At 25.6% G+C, this 21657-nt stretch overlaps 1 protein-coding gene across 2 annotated transcripts; it reads left to right on the top strand.

The window, feature by feature from the left end:
• Positions 1-398: 398 nt before the first annotated feature.
• Positions 399-7438, top strand: LOC135925194 (muscle-specific protein 20-like). Of its 2 annotated transcripts, XM_065460409.1 has the most exons (6): positions 399-493; positions 547-609; positions 1585-1715; positions 6721-6925; positions 6974-7067; positions 7110-7438. In XM_065460409.1, exons 2-6 carry the CDS (start codon positions 562-564, stop codon positions 7193-7195), a joined length of 564 nt encoding a protein of 187 aa, XP_065316481.1. In that variant the 5' UTR covers positions 399-493; positions 547-561; the 3' UTR covers positions 7196-7438. The 2 variants fall into 2 exon arrangements, with proteins under 2 accessions (XP_065316481.1, XP_065316480.1); XM_065460408.1 differs by lacking the exons at positions 399-493; positions 547-609 and adding an exon at positions 966-1115.
• Positions 7439-21657: the final 14219 nt, after the last annotated feature.

The raw sequence follows: 21657 nt of genomic DNA, 5'->3' as shown, positions 1-21657 counted from the left end.
ATGGACACTAATAAAGTACGAAATATGGCATCGATTTTAGAATTAATGCTTCCAATGTTCATGTAACTTTAACAGATATTATTATTATATTAAAAAGCGAAATAAAAATAATCAAAAGAATCTTTCATATAAGGGGGAGAGAGAAGTGGGGTTTAGCCCCCCAAAATTTGGTTATAACCCCCCTTTCGGATAAATCTTGCCTACGAATAAAATGAAAGCATTCCGAGGTTGAATAAAACAACGTACAATTTTTATAATGAATGTCTGTATTCGTATCTATTTTACAATAGTTATTTATTACGTAAATCATGAAAACATTTGGTATATTTTTAAAGTTGTGCCTGTTTTAATTTTTTTTATAAACTACTGTGAGAAGAAATGAAAATGAATAAACAAATCTTTATTTATTTATATTTATTTTTTCCTCTCACAGGATTTTGAATCAATTAATTTTTTAAATAAAATTTATATTCTCTTTTTGTAATTTCAACAAGTAATATTGCATCTTGCAAGATTATATACAAGTTTTTTTATATTTTTCTTTAGTAAAACAACACATAAATGAACAAAGGACCTTCTTATGGACTCAGTGCTGCTGTTGCCGCAAAAGTAAATATTTTTTAAAATTTTCATTACCCATTTTTTAAAAATATAATTAAAATTATATTATTTGCTACAAATATGATTTTATTATATTATAAAGCGAGCTTTATTATTTTATAGTAAAAAAAAATCAAATCACTTAATATTAAACATTTTTATTATAAATTAATCAATTTCAATTCTTTTTAAGTGAATGGCTTGCTGATCAAAATTTTTGAATCTTTACATAAACTTGTCCTTTTTAAGAAAAACCATTCGATTTGGACCTTGGATTATTTCCTGTTAATATATTTTTTTAATATTATTTTTAATTGTTAAGGTCATTTATTATAATAATTAAAATAGTTCATATTAAAATATTGTTATAATCATTTAAATATTCTTTTAAATTTTGAAGAATAAAATATAAATTAATTTTTTTTGAGTTAAATTTTAAATTAAAAATATCCCATTAATTACTTATGGCTTGCGCTGGCCCAAATTACGGATTAAGTGCTGCAGTTGCACAAAAAGTTAGTAGTTCTTATATAGCATTTATTTATATTTATTATATATATATCCTTCCTCAATTTTAATTTTTTAGCATAACGAAATTTAAAATTTTGGCGATGATTCATTATTATACCTTAACTTTATTTTCAGCATTTTTATTGTCTGAAAATTAAAACGTAACAACAACAATAAGATATTCTTTTGTTTTTGAAATATAAATAAAGAAGCAAGGTCAAATTCCATATATAGAATAAGAAAGACAAATGTATTTTATTTTATAAAGCGGAATGCAAAATATGCTTAATAAAATTTTTTAAATTATAAATAATAAATTATATTTAAATAATAACCAACAAACCCGTGTACTTTTTTTTTATAAATATTTAAAAATATAAAAATGGGGATTAAATTACAATAAATTAATTTTGAGGAGAGTAGGTTTTTAATTAATTTTTATATATTTATTTAAAATATCTGTTATGATTGTAGATTGCTTCAAAAAGAGATACCGAACAAGAAGAAAGCGTTAAACAATGGATTTCTACTGTTTTAAAAGATGAAGGTTTCTCCTGGAAAGGAACTTATGACGAACAATTAAAAGATGGACAGGTTCTCTGCCGGTAAATTTTGTTGAATATTCTCAAATTTACTATGTAATTAAGTTTTCTTTATTAAGTTTACTCGTAATTAAAATTAGAGCCTTTCAATCTGAGACTCTGTCAATAATATTGGTAATCGACTAATTTTGTAAAATCTACTGGCCGGTTCCGAAAAACTCTTGTAGGCGTTAAGATTGTATTTTCTGTTTTCCTGACATCTTTTTGTAGAAATCTCATAGCTGAGGTGTACCATTTTTTGATCAGTTTAAAATATAAATATAATAGACCTTTTTATAAAAATCCATTGGACCTCTGAATACATTTTATTTTATTTTTCTAATTTGAAATGTTATTTTCTTAGTACATAATTTTTTTCCCTTTTCTTAATGTTTTTTTATAATCGAGTTAAAATTTATTTTGCTATAATTAAAAATAAGATTAATATAAGGTGTATCTTACTCATTTTATTTGAACCAAGTTTATGTATGAAATTTGTATTGATTAACATATGTGACACACATCTCATCAAAATATCAAGGTTTATTATGTATATTCTAAGAATGGAAAATAATTTACACATTAATCAATCGATTGTTGTAATTTAAAAGATGGAGGAATAATTGACATTTGTTTTCAATAAATCTTGTTATATTTTCATTGTTGAGTTTTTTTTGCTTACATTTAAATATATTGGCAAAAAACTCAATCGATTATTTTACCATTTTTCCAAATCAAAGTGATTATAAAATTATATTTTTAATTTGTACAGTCGCATGATCGGGGTTGTCAGGTTTCCCACACTTAGCATTCTAAAAAAATAATTATATATAAATCAAATTGATTACTTCCTCAAAATCTACCTCGATTTTAAATTTCCACAAATCTGCCCCAAAATCTACTTACATTTTATCCAAAAAATAACGCAAGAGACAAGATAAAATGTCTCAGAATCAAATTAATTTGTATTTTAAACATATAATAAATAAACTAGTTATTGTAAGTATTACTTTATATAATAATTTTATTAAAAAATTGGTAAAATGACAAAATTAATATTATGATATAAAAAAAAATAAAACTAAATTTTCCAACCGACCCCATATTGAAAAGCTTATTGTAAAGAAAAGAGTGGCCTTAAAAAGTCTTTCAGTTTTTATAGACATTCTATTTATACAAAATCCAAGACTGGGACGAACATTTGTCGATGAGTTATCCCACTTTTTAATATTGGTCGTATGGCTAAAATCTATATCAAAATATGTATTAATTTTATGATATTTATGTCAACATAGTTAGGCAGGCTTATTATTTAATTTAGTTTATTCTCTATTGCCGGCAAATTCATTATCTTTTTGATCGTCAGGAACTTGTTTTCATGTCAAGATTATTTTGAAACTTTTTGTTCTTTGCTACAAAAAAATCTCATAATTATACTCAAAATTTAATCATTTCTAAAAATACTAAAGGCATCTTGCAAAATGAATGAAAAATCATTTATTAAAAATTTTACATAGCGATTTTTGTACGAAATTTAATTACACATATTTATTTCAATAACTGTCATTTTTTTTTTTCAACACAAAAATCTAAATGCGTATAAAAAGAGAAAAAAAAGTTAATACAATTCTAATAAGATATTATAATCCTTTCAGATTAAATTAGCATTCATTAAATTAGAAGAGTTCTGTGCTCCCCCCTGATTTGTTTCAACTCATGCAGGCACAGACTAGAGGGTCACGAATTGGGTGTGCCCTTTCCAGTTGCAAATTGGCAAATCAGACACATAATTGACATTAGCAACAGATTTACGACCAGGATTCGTTGCAATTAATTGTATAGATTACAATACTTTGATCACCTTTGAAAAAGCTTGAATTAATTGTTTATATAGTTAAGGCCTACACCAACGCCATATTTCAATTAATTTAATAATAAGTCTGGGCCTATAAGAAGCTCACATCTCAAACATGAATCTAGGAATAATTTCAGAAAATTAACAAAATAGGAAACAAAATCCACAAATTAAATATTTGAAAATTTTGAGAAAATCGACAAAATAAAAAAAATTACAATTTTTATAAAATTAATATATGCAAAACTATACCATATTAATAAGTGATTTGGGACCAATACTTTTTTGAAAATGATATTATAATCAGGCTTACGGAACAGAATAGTGTTCTAATATTCATATTAAATATTATTTGTATTTTTAGTAGGGTTACACTTTCCACAATTTTTTTGCCTATCCGATATTTGCCGATATCTATTTCAAACGACACCAATTCGATACCTTTATTTACATTGATTTTTTTGTCATAATTTTATATAATATTAGATATAATGGAATAATAAAAATCAGTGTTTAAATTTTTTTAAAAAACGTCTTAATCAGTATATTCGTCCTGGCTCTTAAAAATCAAAAGAAAATGTCAAATCTTTAAAATTCTAAAAATATATCTTAAATTTTCATTTATCTCTTTTAGCCTTAATAACAAAAAAATGGTTTTATTATCATATGATGTTATTGTTAAACGATAACATAGGTTTAAACATCTATTAGCGAAATCTCGAGACTTAGGCAATATTTTTCAGGCTAAAATATTGAGTTAACCCTTTTAAAAATCGGCTCAAACTAATATATGATAATTTATTAATATATTTTTTAGGCCACTTCCAGACAGAACGTTTTTTCAAAGCGGTTTTTGGGTAATGTTACCAGCAATTTTTTAAAATTTATTTCCAAACAAAAGATAATAATTTGTCGAATAATATTTTTATAATAAAATATATTTATTAAAAAAATATTCAACTAGCTCCATTTCAGACGTCAATCGTTAATAAAAATTAAACCAGTTTGTTTTCTATTTATGATTAAATGGCGTCTGAAATGGGGCTCGATAATAAATAAAAAAAATTGCTGATATAGCATTACCCAAAAACCACTTTGAAAAAACGATCTGTCTAGAAGTGGCATTATAATAATTATTTTTATGTAAATAATGAGCTAAATAAAACTATAAATATTTTTAGAATTATTTTCTTTATGAAATAAAATAAGGTGCTAACTAAGTCACATAATCTTAACCTATTTATGCAAAAAATTTCTAAATTTTAAGCTTTCTATTTATTTTAACTTAATTTTTTTGAATCTTCAATTGATTTGATATGAAATTTATATATATAAGTAATAATCAAAGATACTTTCAGCTGGATCCAAAAGCTTGGAAGTGAAATAGGGAGTATGGAATAAAACTTTCTTTCATAATTCAAATTTTTTTAACCTAAATTTCTAAATTAGATCATTTAGACTTGTTCAGTCCGGGTTTTAAAATCGGGCTAACCCTGATCGGATATAAAATTTAGCCGCAATTGGTTGTATAAGATGATTCTTTATGACTTATTTTCAGCGATAATAATTTACTTTGAAATTAAAAATAATAGTAGGGGAGACCGGGAATAGTGTTATCCCGGGGCGGTAATTTCTTTTCAATAATATTAAAACTAAACTTGGATATTTGAAGCCCATTAAATGTATTTTATGCCTTCATGGTTTTAAAAGTGTTACACAGAAATATGCCCATTAAAAGTTTTAAATGTAAATTTGAATTTCTAAACGTCAAAAGTAACTTTAATTATTCACATTTTTACTAATAAATTTTATAAAATTTACCCATACTAAATACCAATTCAGGGCGGGGTGCATATTAGCCATTTTTAAGCAGGGATTATTTAGTATAAAAAACAACTATATTTATAAGAATGTTAGAAATCACTAGTTTGTCTAGTGTCACAAATAACAATATTAGATGATTGACATATTTTTTAACATATTTGTCAATTATTTACTTAGGATTAACATTTTTATATAAAAATAAATCTAAAAATAAAGGAGCAATAGACCACGTACTGCGAAAGGGTAAAATGTACCCCAGATGTATTTCATACTCAAATTTTTTAAATTTTATATAATAAAAAATTATTTTTTATGATATTAATTTCTACCGTAATTATTACGTTAATATTTTTGAAAATTTTCTTCATCTATTTTTTTCACTTCAATTTTTTATGGAAGATATAACCCCGATTTCCCTTATATAGATTCTTATGAATGTGGAAATGGATTTTCATAATCCTTCAATTTCCCCCCTAGTCTAATGCTATATTCAAAACCTTTTTTCAGAAATTAATTTCTGATTTTTGGACTTAAAATCCCCACTTAGAGAAATCGTAGAGGGGATAAAGCGTGTATCGAAATTTTAAGATATTCTAATTAAAAAGGAAGTTATTATAAAAAGAAATTAAAAAATCATTCTGTCATTTAGATTTTTTTTACAAAGATCTCTTCGTCTTTAGAACTAGTTTTTTAGATTGGACACATGATAATAATTTTATATACCTTGAACCTATTTATCTAAGACATGACTAAAATGCATCCAGAAATGTTAGTTTTTTTGTATAATTGAGCAGTACCAGTATATAATATTATATTATCTTAAAATTTATTATCCTAATGTTCTTGATAAAACGAAATGGATATTAGTCTTTTACAAAAATATACTTATATTTCATTTACAAATAAGTTGAAATTGAGTGATAAGTTTGATTTAAATTTGCTAATAACAATGTATAAAATTGACTTTGTTTTTAAGAAAATGTATGGCATAAAGGCATAATAACAATGGACAATACTTTAATTAAAAATAATTGAATTATTAGATTATAATAAAACATTAGTGCAGGTTGCTAATATTATGCACACAATTAAAAAAATCAAGTGGGATAATATCAAATATGAATATAAAAAGTTGAACTTTTTTTAGTATCAATAGAAAAATTTAGTTCCCAAAAATAAATTGAGTAAGAACGGTATATTTTCTGGTTTCTTTCTTTTCTTATTCATTCACCCTCTTCATGCGCACTTATTTTACCTTAACGATTAAATTATCATTTAATTTGAATAAATTGCTGATTATATATTTTATAAGGATTATTAAATATTAATAATTTATAAATTAATTATCAGAATCATGAATAAATTGCAGCCTGGTATCATTAAAAAGATAAATTCGACAGGAGGGGATTTCAAAATGATGGAAAATATAACAAACTTTCAAAAAGCTGCAAGAGAATACGGCCTACCTGATTTGGACGTCTTTCAAACCGTTGATTTATGGGACAGAAGGAATATTTCTCAAGTTACCCAATGTATATTTGCTCTTGGCCGAGTGGTATAGCTGACTTTTCCTTGTTATCATATAAGTATTTTTTTTTATTAGGCTCAAACCAAACCTGGTTACAACTACCCGATATTAGGTCCTAGACTTTCAGATGAAAACAAAAGAAATTTTAGCAATGAACAAATGCGTGCAGGTATATAAATTTATTAACTATTTTTTTCTAAAAGTATTTTAGGTGAAGGTATAATAAATCTTCAAATGGGTTCCAACAAGGGTGCAACTCAAAAGGGCATGAATTTTGGTAACACGAGGCACATATAAAGGATAAGCTATGAAAAAAAATCGCACTTAATTAAAAATAGCATTACATTATTATTTTAAAAATATTTTATTTTATGCCAATTGATAAAATATGTATACGCTCGCTATCTACTAATGTATTTTTTCATTCATTAATTATGTTATTAATCTTTTCGATTATTCATTACTTTTTATACAATTGCTAAATTTATATAGATGATTGTATCAATGAAATTTTATTATTATAATAAACTCAACTTTTCATTTAAAGGATAAACTAAATTCGCATTTTTTCTTAAAATAATATTTCAACAAAATCATAAAGTTAATAATCTAATCTTATTAAAATGATTCAGTCATCAAGGAGTATTTTGAATGGCATCAATCAAGCTAGATAAACAATATATTTAAATAGCATTTCATTTTATTCTAAAAATGCAAAGTTTTAACTAACCAACTAATGACATTCAATCGATGTTCAAAATAGAATCTTTATAAATTAATAACCAGAGGCCCCCGAAGGAATTTTTTCAGAAGTGTGCAACAAATATTTTAATTATATATGGATGCCGGGGCTTTTAAAAAAATTTCAAGACTTTTAATTTGTGCCATTTGGCGTTATTTTTGCCTATTTGCATGATTTTCAATAGAATGGCATCATTTTACAAGCTTTTTGCGCCTTTCGAAAACCTTTCTATCGTTTTGTAGGCTTTCGTCATTGTTTTTATTTTTCCTTTTTGTTTTGTTAAGCAATAATATTTTAGCAAATTTTAAAATAACATAAAAGTCCATAAAATATAAGATCGACATGATTAATTCAAGATTCAAATGATTTAAAAAAATGAAAATTTTGATTTAAATTAATCTTTTGTTTTTTTCGCGTAAATTTTAAATAACTTCTATTATTTTAATAAATGCTAAATTTAATTACTAAATATGATTTTTACTGAATTGTAATATACACTTTTATTAGTGTCGTTAAAGTAGCGCAAGTATAAGTAACTAGCGCGCTATTTAAAAAAATTAGCGATGCTCGCTACTTAGAAACACTTTCATTTTTTTAAAATAAAATACACATACAAATAATTTTAAAATCATAATCTTTTTATTTAATACAAGACTCTTAATATCAATGTGTAGTCCAATTTAAATGAAATTTAAATCAAAGTTGTATCTATAATAGTTTTTGGCTAGATGAGTTCATGTGAAAGTTGATTTTCTTGCCCAGTCCAAACATGGTATGTTTCAACTGAACTGGCTGGATATAAGATATTATATAAGAATTATATTACAGATAAAAATTGCAGTAAATAATTAACATTTCATTTATAAACATCAGGCTCATCTATTTAATGATAATATTTTATTAATTATTATCTGGATGAACATGCTTAAAATTCAATTCATCTATTTATATATTTATAAATTTTATCAATAAATGCTTTTAAGTTTTAACCAATTTTGAGGGAATAAAAGGTGGTGGCCTTGCTAGTTGGCAAACATGGCCATCCACTTATACCCTTAGCTCGCTTAGTCGGCTCGCTTAGTCGGCTCACTTAGTGGGCTCAGAGGGTAGCTTGAGTTTATTTTAAATTTAGAGCCAAAAATTATTTTTATGTTATTGAGAAATTTTAATGTAGAATTTTATTTATTTATTTTTAGTAAAATAATTTATTTTATTTATATTTTATTTAATGCAAATAATGTGTTTTGATTTGATTATAATAAAAATGGATTTATTTATTTGATTTTTTTTTAAATAAAAAAAAATTAATATTTTTGAGCTAAAAATTTTAAGCAAAAAATATTTTTTGAAGTACAAAAATATTATTTTGCTGATTTTTTGAAGAAATTTTATTCTTTTGTTTTATCATAAAATTTTATTCTTTTTTAAATTATATCATAAATAAATAATCTTTTAGGTCAAATCTTCTATAGTTTTTTTTATATTATTTTTATAAATATATCTATATTTTAAGTTTATTATTGGTGGCTTTTTCTAAATATTTTTTTAATAAATATATTTATATTTTAAGAATATTAAAAGAGATGGTTTTTCTTTTTCTAAATAATTTTTTTTTAAAATATATCTATATTTTAAGTATATTAAAAGAGGTGGTTTTTCTAAATTATTTTTTTATTAATATTTGTCAAACTTTTTTTTAATGCGACAATTGTCATATGCGTTATTTTTTAAGATTTTTGAAATTTTTGGACACAAAAGGGTTATAATATAATTTATATTGTAAAGATATTATATTATAAATTCAATGAAGATGTTCCCTGGAAAAATGATAATTATCATAATAGGTAGGTATATTTTTGAACATATAAGATTTTTTTGTGACGCTAATGGGCAAAAATATGTTTCTTTAACAGGTGAAATTTAATGTAGATGTACCCTAGATAAATGACAATTATCATAATAGTTATTTTTAAAGTTTTTTAAATTTTTTTGTCGTAAATAGGCTAAAATAAGTACTGCTAATATGTCTAAATAAAACTTCAGTGAAGATGTACCCTAGAAAAGTAACAATTGTCATAATCGTTGTTTTTAAAGTTTTTCGAATTTTTTTGACGTAAATGGGCTAAAATAAGCATTGCTAACATGTTAAAATAAAATTTAAGTGAAGATGTACCCTAGATAAGTCACAATTGTCATAATCGTTGTTTTTTAAGTTTTTCGAATTTTTTTGACGTAAATGGGCTAAAATAAGCATTGCTAACATGTTTAAATAAAATTTAAGTGAAGATGTACCCTAGATAAGTGACAATTGTCATAATCGTTGTTTTTTAAGTTTTTCGAATTTTTTTGACGTAAATGGGCTAAAATAAGCATTGCTAACATGTTTAAATAAAATTTAAGTGAAGATGTACCCTAGATAAGTGACAATTGTCATAATCGTTGTTTTTAAAGTTTTTCGAATTTTTTTGACGTAAATGGGCTAAAATAAGCATTGCTAACATGTTTAAATAAAACTTTAGTGAAGATGTACGATAGATAAGTGACAATTGTCATAATCGTTGTTTTTAAAGTTTTTCGAATTTTTTTGACGTAAATGGGCTAAAATAAGCATTGCTAACATGTTTAAATAATATTTTAGTGGAGATGTACCATAGATAAGTGACATTTGTCATAATCGTTGTTTTTAAAGTTTTTCGAAATTTTTTGACGTAAATGGGCTAAAATAAGCATTGTTAACATGTTTAAATAAAATTTAAGTGAAGATGTACCATAGATAAGTGACATTTGTCATAATCGTTGTTTTTAAAGTTTTTCGAATTTTTTTGACGTAAATGGGCTAAAATAAGCATTGCTAACATGTTTAAATAAAATTTTAATGAAGATGTACGATAGATAAGTGACAATTGTCATAATCGTTGTTTTTAAAGTTTTTCGAATTTTTTTGACGTAAATGGCTAAAATAAGCATTGCTAACATGTTTAAATAATATTTTAGTGGAAATGTACCATAGATAAGTGACATTTGTCATAATCGTTGTTTTTAAAGTTTTTCGAATTTTTTTGACGTAAATGGGCTAAAATAAGCATTGCTAACATGTTTAAATAAAATTTTAGTGAAGATGTACGATAGATAAGTGACAATTGTCATAATCGTTGTTTTTAAAGTTTTTCGAATTTTTTTGACGTAAATGGGCTAAAATAAGCATTGCTAACATGTTTAAATAATATTTTAGTGGAGATGTACCATAGATAAGTGACATTTGTCATAATCGTTTTTTTAAAGTTTTTCGAATTTTTTTGACATAAATGGGCTAAAATAAGCATTGCTAACATGTTTAAATAAAATTTAAGTGAAGATGTACCCTAGATAAGTGACAATTGTCATAATCGTTGTTTTTAAAGTTTTTCGAATTTTTTTGACGTAAATGGGCTAAAATAAGCATTGCTAACATGTTTAAATAAAATTTTAGTGAAGATGTACGATAGATAAGTGATAATTGTCATAATCGTTGTTTTTAAAGTTTTTCGAATTTTTTTGACGTAAATGGGCTAAAATAAGCATTGCTAACATGTTTAAATAATATTTTAGTGGAGATGTACCATAGATAAGTGACATTTGTCATAATCGTTGTTTTTAAAGTTTTTGGAATTTTTTTGACGTAAATGGGCTAAAATAGGCATTGCTAACATGTTTAAATAAAATTTAAGTGAAGATGTACCCTAGATAAGTGACAATTGTCATACTCGTTGTTTTTAAAGTTTTTCGAATTTTTTTGACGTAAATGGCTAAAATAAGCATTGCTAACATGTTTAAATAAAAATTTAGTGAAGATGTACTAAGAAAATCATAATATTTTTTTTTATTTTTGTCAAATTTTCTTTAACTTTTATTTATTTTAGTTATTCCTTTTTACATTATTTCTATTTTTTTATTAATATTTATGTCAAACTTTTTTTTAATGCGACAATTGTCATATGCGTTATTTTTTAAGATTTTTGAAATTTTTGGATACAAAAGGGTTATAATATAATTTATTTTGTAAAGATATTATATTATAAATTCAATGAAGATGTTCCCTGGAAAAATGATTATTATCATAATAGGTAGGTATTTTTAAACATATAAGATTTTTTTGTGACGCTAATGGGCAAAAAGTTGTTTCTTTTAGCTAAATAGGCTAAAGTAAGTATTGCAAACATTTAAATAAAACTTCAGTGAAGATGTTCCCTGAAAAAGTGACAATTGTCATAATCGTTATTTTTAAAGTTTTTACGCAAATGGGCATAAATAAAGAATGCTAACATGTTAAATTAAAAATTATGAAGATGTACTCTAAATAAATTCTAATGACAATTGTTTTAATCGTTATTTTTATTTTCAATATTTTTAATTTTTTTAGCCTAAATAGGCTAAAATAGGTATTGCAAACATTTAAATAAAACTTCAGTGAAGATGTACCCTAGAAAAGTGACAATTGTCATAATCATTATTTTTAAAGTTTTTTAATTTTTTTTGACGCAAATGGGCATAAATATAGATTGCTAAGATGATAAATTAAATATTTAATGAAAATGTACCCTAGATAAATGACAATTGTCATAATAGTTTGTACATCTCCACTAAAATTTTATTTAAACATGTTAGCAATGCTTATTTTAGCCCATTTACGTCAAAGAAATTCGAAAAACTTTAAAAACAACGATTATGACAATTGTCACTTATCTATCGTACATCTTCACTAAAATTTTATTTAAACATGTTAGCAATGCTTATTTTAGCCCATTTACGTCAAAGAAATTCGAAAAACTTTTAAAACAACGATTATGACAATTGTCACTTATCTATCGTACATCTTCACTAAAATTTTATTTAAACATGTTAGCAATGCTTGTTTTAGCCCATTTACGTCAAAGAAATTCGAAAAACTTTAAAAACAACGATTATGACAATTGTCACTTATCTATCGTACATCTTCACTAAAATTTTATTTAAACATGTTAGCAATGCTTATTTTAGCCCATTTACGTCAAAAAAATTCGAAAAATTTTAAAAACAACGATTATGACAATTGTCACTTATCTATCGTACATCTTCACTAAAATTTTATTTAAACATGTTAGCAATGCTTATTTTAGCCCATTTACGTCAATAAAATTCGAAAAACTTTAAAAACAACGATTATGACAATTGCCACTTATCTAGGGTACATCTTCACTTAAATTTTATTTAAACATGTTAGCAATGCTTATTTTAGCCCATTTACGTCAAAAAAATTCGAAAAACTTTAAAAACAACGATTATGACAAATGTCACTTATCTATGGTACATTTCCACTAAAATATTATTTAAACATGTTAGCAATGCTTATTTTAGCCCATTTACGTCAAAAAAATTTAAAAACTTTAAAAACAACGATTATGACAATTGTCACTTATCTATCGTACATCTTCACTAAAATTTTATTTAAACATGTTAGCAATGCTTATTTTAGCCCATTTACGTCAAAAAAATTCGAAAAACTTTAAAAACAACGATTATGACAAATGTCACTTATCTATGGTACATTTCCACTAAAATATTATTTAAACATGTTAGCAGTACTTATTTTAGCCTATTTACGTCAAAAAAATTTAAAAAACTTTAAAAATAACTATTATGACAATTGTCATTTATCTAGGGTACATCTACATTAAATTTTACCTGTTAAAGAAACATATTTTTGCCCATTAGCGTCACAAAAAAATTTTATATGTTCAAAAATATACCTACCTATTATGATAATTATCATTTTTCCAGGGAACATCTTCATTGAATTTATAATATAATATCTTTACAATATAAATTATATTATAACCCTTTTGTGTTCAAAAATTTCAAAAATCTTGAAAAATAACGCATATGACAATTGTCGCATTAAAAAAAAGTTTGACATAAATATTAATAAAAAAATAATTTAGAAAAGCCACCTCTTTTAATATACCTAAAATATAGATATATTTATAAAAAAAATTATTTAGAAAAAGAAAAACCAGCTCTTTTATATATTCTTAAAATATAGATATATTTAGAAAAAAATTATTTAGAAAAAGCCACCTCTTATTAATAAAATAAACTTAAAATATAGATATATTTATAAAAATAATATAAAAAAACTATCGAAGATTTGACCTAAAAGATTATTTATTTATGATAAAATTAACAAAGGTATTTCTTAAAAAAGATTTAAAAATTTATAAAAAAATCAACAAAATATGTTTCAAAAATATTTTTGTATTTCAAAAATTATTTTTTGCTTAAAATTTTTAGCTCGAAAATATGAATTTTTTTTTATTTAAAAAAAATCAAATAAATAAATCCATTTTTATTATAAGATCGATCAAAACATATTTGAAATAAAATTTAAAAAAATTTTTTGTTTGATAATAATAAAATATTAACATTAAATATAAATAAAATAAATTATTCACTAAAAATAAATAAATAAAATTCTACATTATTATTTAAAATATCTCAATAACATAAAAATAAATTTTGACTCTAAATTTAAATTAAACTCAAGCTAACCTCTGAGTCGACTAAGTGAGCCGACTAAGTGAGCCGACTAAGCGAGCCGACTAAGCGAGCCGACTAAGCGAGCCGACTAAATGAGCCGACTAAGCGAGCCGACTAAGTGAACCGACTAATGCGGCTCATTTAGTCGACTCGAGTCTAGCTGTTTTATCGACTAGAGACTAGGCTCGAGTCGTAGCTAAGTCGACTAGGCTTAGCCGTTTAACAACACTATTTTTATTCCAACTATTAGGCGGGATAACAAATTTAAACAGTGAGTGGATAAAATATTTTAAGATTTTAGACTGATCCTAGCCAGATCAAAAACGCCATCTACCATAGGTGATTTTTTAAAAAATAAAGTAATACTATTGAAAATCCTTTAGTCGAATTTTTTTAAATTTAAAAATATTCAAATAAAAATTTTTGATGATTTTTCTTATATAAATAATATTTATATTAAATTTAATATAGCATTGCGTGCTAGTGTTGAACGATTATTTAATCATACTCATCGTTAATATTTTCTGATAGTTGTTATTGACTTGGATGACAGTATGGAAATTTTATTATTAGTTGAGATGCAATTATAAATAAATTATATATGATATATATATAGAAATTTTAGTCGCATTTCTTATTTTTGGAAAAAGGTACGTAAAAAATATTTAAAAAAAATACTGTTTAAATTTAATAAAATATAATATATATCATTATTTCAATAGGCCCATATAAATAAATATCGATATTTTGTTGCTAAGAAAAGTCAAATCCGTCTAATTGGGCCAATATTCGGGCAACTCCCTGATTTAATCAAAATTTTGAGACCCAATCAAATTCCTACTAATTATTAATAGAAACTGCCTTGATAAATTGGATGGGCAGATTTTTAATTTTGTGTCCATTTGAGTAAACCTCTATAAAGTTTGCAATTGTTATTTTTGCTATATATTCATTTATATATTCAAACAAAATTAATAAAGAAAACATATAAATAGTTATCATTAATTAGAAAAAATTAGTTCATTATATTTCTAGATCATCACGCTATGTGTTAAAAGATTTAATATTTCTAAAGGAACTGTTCACAATTCATAAATCCAAAGAAGGCATTATCAAACGCCATGTAAGTAAAAAATATTTTACCAAATAAACAAAGATAACATCAATTCATAAATTAATTATATATTTTTATTTTATTTTGTATACAATAATCTTATAATAATTTTAGTTTTTTATGTACATATATAATTTTACTCAAGATTTTGATAAATTAATATAAAATAAAATTATTTGAAATAGGTTGAACATAGTCTCATTTTTTGCTAATATGAATACAATAGATGGCATAATGATTTTTTTGATAAAGTAAAAAGTCTTGATAAATTAGGTAACTGTCTGGGCGGAAAAATCTTGGTCTCAACAGTGCCCAAATTAGGCCTGCTCTGAGTTCAATACAAAGTGACCCAATAAAAAAAATTAAAAGGTTTTAGCAAAACTGAAAATGGTGCAATATCAATAATGATATGAAAACGTTAAGTCCAATAAAAAAAAGGCTCAGCTAAAGGAAATCTCCTATATGTGTTTGAAAGGGATCATATTTACGCAGGTTTAGTAATTGAGTTAATATGGGTTATGAAATATTTTCTTCAATCATTTTATATGGATTGCGAACCAAGGAATGGTAATGGTAGCTCCTAATTACGTGTCAAATACATGAGACTGACTTTTTAGAATGTTGGAGTTAGTTTTTTGAGTACTGGTAGTTTAATAAAGGAAGTAAGTTTTGAGATGCTGTCACAAAGAAAATTTTTAATATTAAAATAAATATTTTATAGCTGTCGACGTACTCAAAGAATTATCGTTATTACATATCACATTATTCTGCAAAAATAATGTCGTTTATTTTCTTTAAAAATTGAAGCCTACGTTGATTTTTTAAAACGCAACGTCGCGGCTTACCAAAGCCGTAAGTGAAAATTAGTTGTATAAATTATTTACCTCATCGATTATATTCATAGACTAGTAGAAGTATCAGTTACGGCCCAACCTTTTTAACCCAGCTCTGCCCAATTATAAAAAAATATTTTTAGACCCGGGTATATTAAAAAAAATTTTTTAAGGCCTGGGTAAATTGATCTGGTGTTTTAAAAATATGCCGATTCAGCATTTTAGGGTTAGTTTTTTAGATATTTTGAAATCATTTATTATCTAATAACTGTTAAAAATATCTTTATTTCTAAAATGAAGATTATATTTCATTTGATACAAAAAAAAGAGCATATATGTAAACATTTTTTGCAAAATGTGTTTTATTTTATAATGTTGTATGTTTGACTGACTAAAAATAAAGATTATATATAATAATAATTTTTTTATATTCGAGATTTATTATTCTATATAGTATAATTGTTAACTATTTTATTGTGGTTATATTGTAAGTTATTTTCTAATGATTTCTAAAATTTATCTTTACAAAAAATTACCACTAGTATTAGTTGGATTTGGTTATATTACATTGTAATTGTTTAAGTGTAATTATTTCTCTCTTATGTAATTTTTACTGTCACATAAATATGCTAGATGTCATAAACAGGCTTGGACAATTGCCTTTAATACATTAGAATTAGCTCGGAACACTTCTATGAAGCTCTCTAGATGGTATTCCTACCACGACAGAACAAACTGGTTTATTTCCTGTCAATAGAAGACCGGATGGAATCACTAGGTTACCTTGGAAGATAGATGGCAAGTTCCTAGCTTGGAATTTTTCATGAATCGACCCTTTGGCTCCATCAAACCAAAACAAAGATTTATTAGCTACAGAAAAATTGAATGTGATAAATACATGGACATGCCTGATCATTATTTTTTTGTTCCAGTCATCATGACCACTCTTGCAAATTTTAGTCCTCAAGTCAAAGACCTAATTAAAAAAACTGGGCAGATGAATCTCGGTCAAAACTGAGACCCAAAAGTAGGATTTTATCTTTGTCAAAGACTTGCAATTTAAATCAAAAGTCAAATTTCCATTGCCTTATTAACTCATTCCCTTTTTGATTTTGTTTCATTTATATTTTAAATCATTTTTATAGTTGTTTTATATTTTTATATAATTTTATATTCTATTATTATATTAATCTATTGAAAAGTTTAAGTATAATTTAAATTACTCTAAATTATTTAATAGAAGGCTTTTCTATATAATATTTATAACTCACGTTGTTGGATATATATATTGAAAACCTTAAAATAAAATAAAGATTATATTTACTAATTGGCCTCATAAATTAATAACTATATTTACCTGGTATAATAGAGTATCAGTAGCGTAGACAAAGAGGTGGGATCGAACGTCCTCCCCATAATCTCTGATTTAAAATAATAAATCTTATTTTAATATAAATAATTAAATATTTATAAACTTAAAAATATAATGTATATAAAAGATTTACAAAGGTACCACTTGCACGGTCCAGCCCGGGTTTCATACCCGGCCCGTATTTGTTAAAAATATATTACATTTATTTTTAATTTTATAGCTAATAATGGCTATTTTAAATATTAGTTCTTAAATTATACAGCCTTGTTCGGGTATTTTTTTAAAAAAATTTTTAGGCCCAGCCGGATCCGTCTTTTAATTGATTTATATTGTTAAATATCTAATAAATAAATTGAAGAGCAAGTAACATCTATAAAATATTTTGAATCCGAGAAAAACTTTAATGCATTTAAAAATAATTGATTTTTGAATCATGATTCAAAAATAGCAGCCCGAGAATGGATTTCAAAGTTCCTCACGTCTCTTATAAATAATTTGAATTCAAATTTCTTCTCAACACCCTTATTGTAAGACCTGAATAGTTTTTGTTTTCGAGTTCTAGTTAAACCCAAAAATAAAATAAATTATTTATCAGCCTCAATTAAGTGTCCAATTTTGATAGTACCATTATTGATTACACCATTTAACACTTTAAATCCTAACTTTTTCTGCAGAAAATTGATCTCTGAAAAATTAGACTTTGGAGGTATTCACGGTGCTGCCTGAATTTTGACTTTTGATGATATTATTCTCCTATCAAGGTTACTTCTCGAAAAACATCCACTGGCGTCCTTTTCTAACATTCCCCTGCATGGCTTCTCCTATTCTCTTACCTGTGATAAAATTATTAAGTGCTTGAAATCCTTTAAAAAAGGGTAGTCATGTGGGTTAAACGGGTTCAGACAAGGTTTTTTTGCTGATTTAATCAAATGCTTTGTTAATGGTTTTATTGACCCTTTACTTAAATCATTAACCGAATTTTGCAATAATATACGCCCTATTCTTTTTGGTGCACGTCTTGTTTCTTTAACCATAATGATGGTGATATTGGACCCATAGCCATAGGGTCATTTTTTCGTCGATTAGTCGCCAAGGTTATAGTAAATTGGATCTGTAAGTCCAGTTCCATATTTCCCTCAAAGTTAGGTTTTGGAGATAGAGGTGGGTGTAAAGTGGCCTCATATATAATGCGTTTTATACGGATAAGGTTTTCTGCAAGTTAAATTTCAGAAATGTCTTCCAGTTTCATAGGAGCACATTTTTACCCTCTTTCTTACATTTCCTAAAATATTGGATTCCTTATCCTGTTATGGATTTCCCTCGTTACTCAAATTCGTTGAATTTTCCATATCATCTGAAGAATTTAGCAAGGTAATCTACTATGTCCTTTGCTTTTTATTATAGGTTATCAGGATTTGATCAAAAATTTAAAGCCTGTTTTCAAATTAGACCTAAATTTATGGAATCCCAACGATGGCTCCTTTGGCGGATCTTTACCCAATGATATGTCGACCATCGAGTACTTTGAAATGGAAGCTTCGAAAAATGGTCTTTCCTTAAATAGAAAAAAATGCGAGATATCCTCACTCAACAATAATGATATATCCCATCCCTCCCCCTGACTTTAAAATATTCTGCAAAAGGAACTCTGTCTTTTAGGTTCTCCCATCGGCTTTTCAACTTCCTTTTGTTAAATTTGTTTTGAAAATTTGATTCAATCTCTTTTTAATTCTCTAAAGAATTTTCCTCATCTACCCAAGCACCAGTTTTTTTTCCTAACCAAAAAATGTTTCTTCTTACCTCAATTCTTGCACATCTTTAAATCTTCCCCGGCTTTCTAATATAATTCTCTCCTTAAGTACTTCAAAATTTCATCGAATCCCTTTTAGTCCTAAATTTTTTGATTTTAATTGGTCATGTCCTCTTTGCCTGCTCACCGCGGAAGACTTGAATTTTACCCCCTCCCCCCCATCCCCCCATTTAATGGCAATTGCTTGTTTTCTTTCTTCATGTATATTCTTTAACCACTTTACTATTTTCTCGCTTATTGAGTTGAACGATCTACTTTTAGCTTCGGCCAAACAATCTTGCTTACTCTAGTTCTCCATGGGTCCGATCACTGCGTTTCTAGCCATTTAAAGAACTTCTTAGTTCCCATGTTTCAATGTGCATTTGAAAAACTTTGTTGTACCGATCTAACTAACCTTCAACTACTCAGAAATGCAAAAAAAAAATCCTAACGGGCATGAATGGCTAGATGCTATCCCGAATAGGAAAAAGGAAATATTATTAGTGTTGTTAAACGTCTCGTTTTGAGTCGATTTTTAAAAATGGCTAACTCAATACTTCCTCCAGAAAAATATTACCAAGCCTGAAGATTTTCCTCATTGAAGGAACAAAGTTCTAGACATATATTATCGAAATCTCGAGGCTTAGGCGATATTTTTCTGGCAAAAATATTGAGTTAGCCGTTTTTAAAAATCGGCTCAAACCGAGCCGTTATACAACACTAAATGTTACTCACAAACAATGAGTTTCAAATTGGCATTGGCCATAGGCTAGGTTGTCTTATCCCGTCTGTTGACATTTGTACTACCTGCAATAAGCATAAGCAAGTTGATCCATTTTCTAAGCATTGTTTCTCTTGCCTTAAAGTCAGCGGCCTTTTTTTGTGACATGACAATCTAAATAGATTGATCATCAAATTTTTGATTTCAGCCGGTTTCCCCAATAGTTTGAGCCGTTAGGTCTTTTAAATGAGGATGGTAAGCGTCTCGATGGCATGTCTTTAACATCTTGGCTAGGCGGCAAAAGACTTGTCTGTGATGTCTCATGTGCTACCTCATTTCCCGCTAATAGAAAATCTGACCTCTTGAAACTACAAGAAATTAAAAAATGCAATAAATATAAGTCCCTCTTAAATTCTCTTTTTTTATCCCTCTAATCTTTAGTGTTTTGGAAAACCCCGGGCCCCAATCCCTAAAATTTTTAAATCAATTGGGTAAGAAAATTTCAATATGGATGGGAGTTAAAAACGAAAACAAAAAACTCAAATTGAAATCCTAAGAGGGAATTACAAGTGTTTCTTTGAAAGAAACACTCCCTTATCTCTCTTCGTTCCTTTAACACGCATGGCAAAATTTTCATAAATTAAAGTGCTGTATTTTTCTATTTATTTTTTTTAGCGTTAAAAAATTTACAATGATATATCTTTGCAATTATTTTCGTGTAGTAAAGTTATTATACATGATTTGTTTGTTAATTAATATATGCTAATATGTATAGGTTTGATATAAATTAATATTACATATTTTTTTCTGGTAATATAAAATGTGAATTTTAACGTTTTGAATCATTCATAGCGATCATTTTATATATTTTTTCAAGACTTTATTTCTGCTCGAATTGTATTTTTCAGACAAATTTATAATAAAATTTAGAATCAATTTTAATTTAAATCCATTTTGCATAAATTTTTAAATATTAAAAGTTATTCACTTATATTTTAATTATATTATTAATTATCTTTGTATAAAACTAATGTATATAAATGTTAAAACTTCAAAAAAAAGACATTCTTTCTTCATTCGTCCAAATATAATGTAATATAACTAACTAACATAAATGTAATGACAATTTTTGTTTAATTATATTTTATATACTAAACTAATTATAGTGTGTGTGTACAATACAAGATCGAATAGAATCTAAAAATAAAAATTAGTGGGTTTATAAAATAGATGAAATTAATTTATATTTACTAAAGTATCTATGTATAATATATAAAAAATATATAAGAATCATAACACTGTACAAAAATATTAATGTTGTTTTTATCAATTTCAACCCTGATTATATTAATGACTCAGTAGAAATATTATGACTAGATTTCGATATTGATGGCAAAATAAATTTGGAAAGCTTTAATTTTTTTATAGTTAGGGATTCATGTTCTTTAGAATGATGTCTTTGAATATGCTTTTCCAAATTAGGTCCATGGTCACCTTTAAGTATAATTTTGCACCAATCTATATTACAAGCTGATTCATTTAAAATAATATCATAAGTAAAAAAGGAACGGACTGAGTTAACTCTGTTGCGGACCATTTATATTTTTTCTAAGGGAAAATTAAATAAATTTGTATA

Source organism: Gordionus sp. m RMFG-2023, chromosome 2 (assembly GCF_954871325.1).
Source record: "Gordionus sp. m RMFG-2023 chromosome 2, tfGorSpeb1-WG-v2, whole genome shotgun sequence".
Classification (NCBI taxonomy): Eukaryota; Metazoa; Nematomorpha; class Gordioida; order Chordodea; family Parachordodidae; genus Gordionus; species Gordionus sp. m RMFG-2023.
Note: the sequence above shows the minus strand (reverse complement) of the source record. Positions and strands in the feature narration are given on the sequence as shown.

Excerpts from the sequence above, each read along its gene's own strand:
- LOC135925194 (XM_065460408.1), top strand. The coding sequence starts at position 1,065 with ATGGCTTGCGCTGGCCCAAATTACGGATTAAGTGCTGCAGTTGCACAA. Across the intron at positions 6,926-6,973 it reads TATTTGCTCTTGGCCGAGTG|GCTCAAACCAAACCTGGTTA; the intron begins GTATAGCTGACT and ends TTTTTTTATTAG. Across the intron at positions 7,068-7,109 it reads CAATGAACAAATGCGTGCAG|GTGAAGGTATAATAAATCTT; the intron begins GTATATAAATTT and ends AAAGTATTTTAG.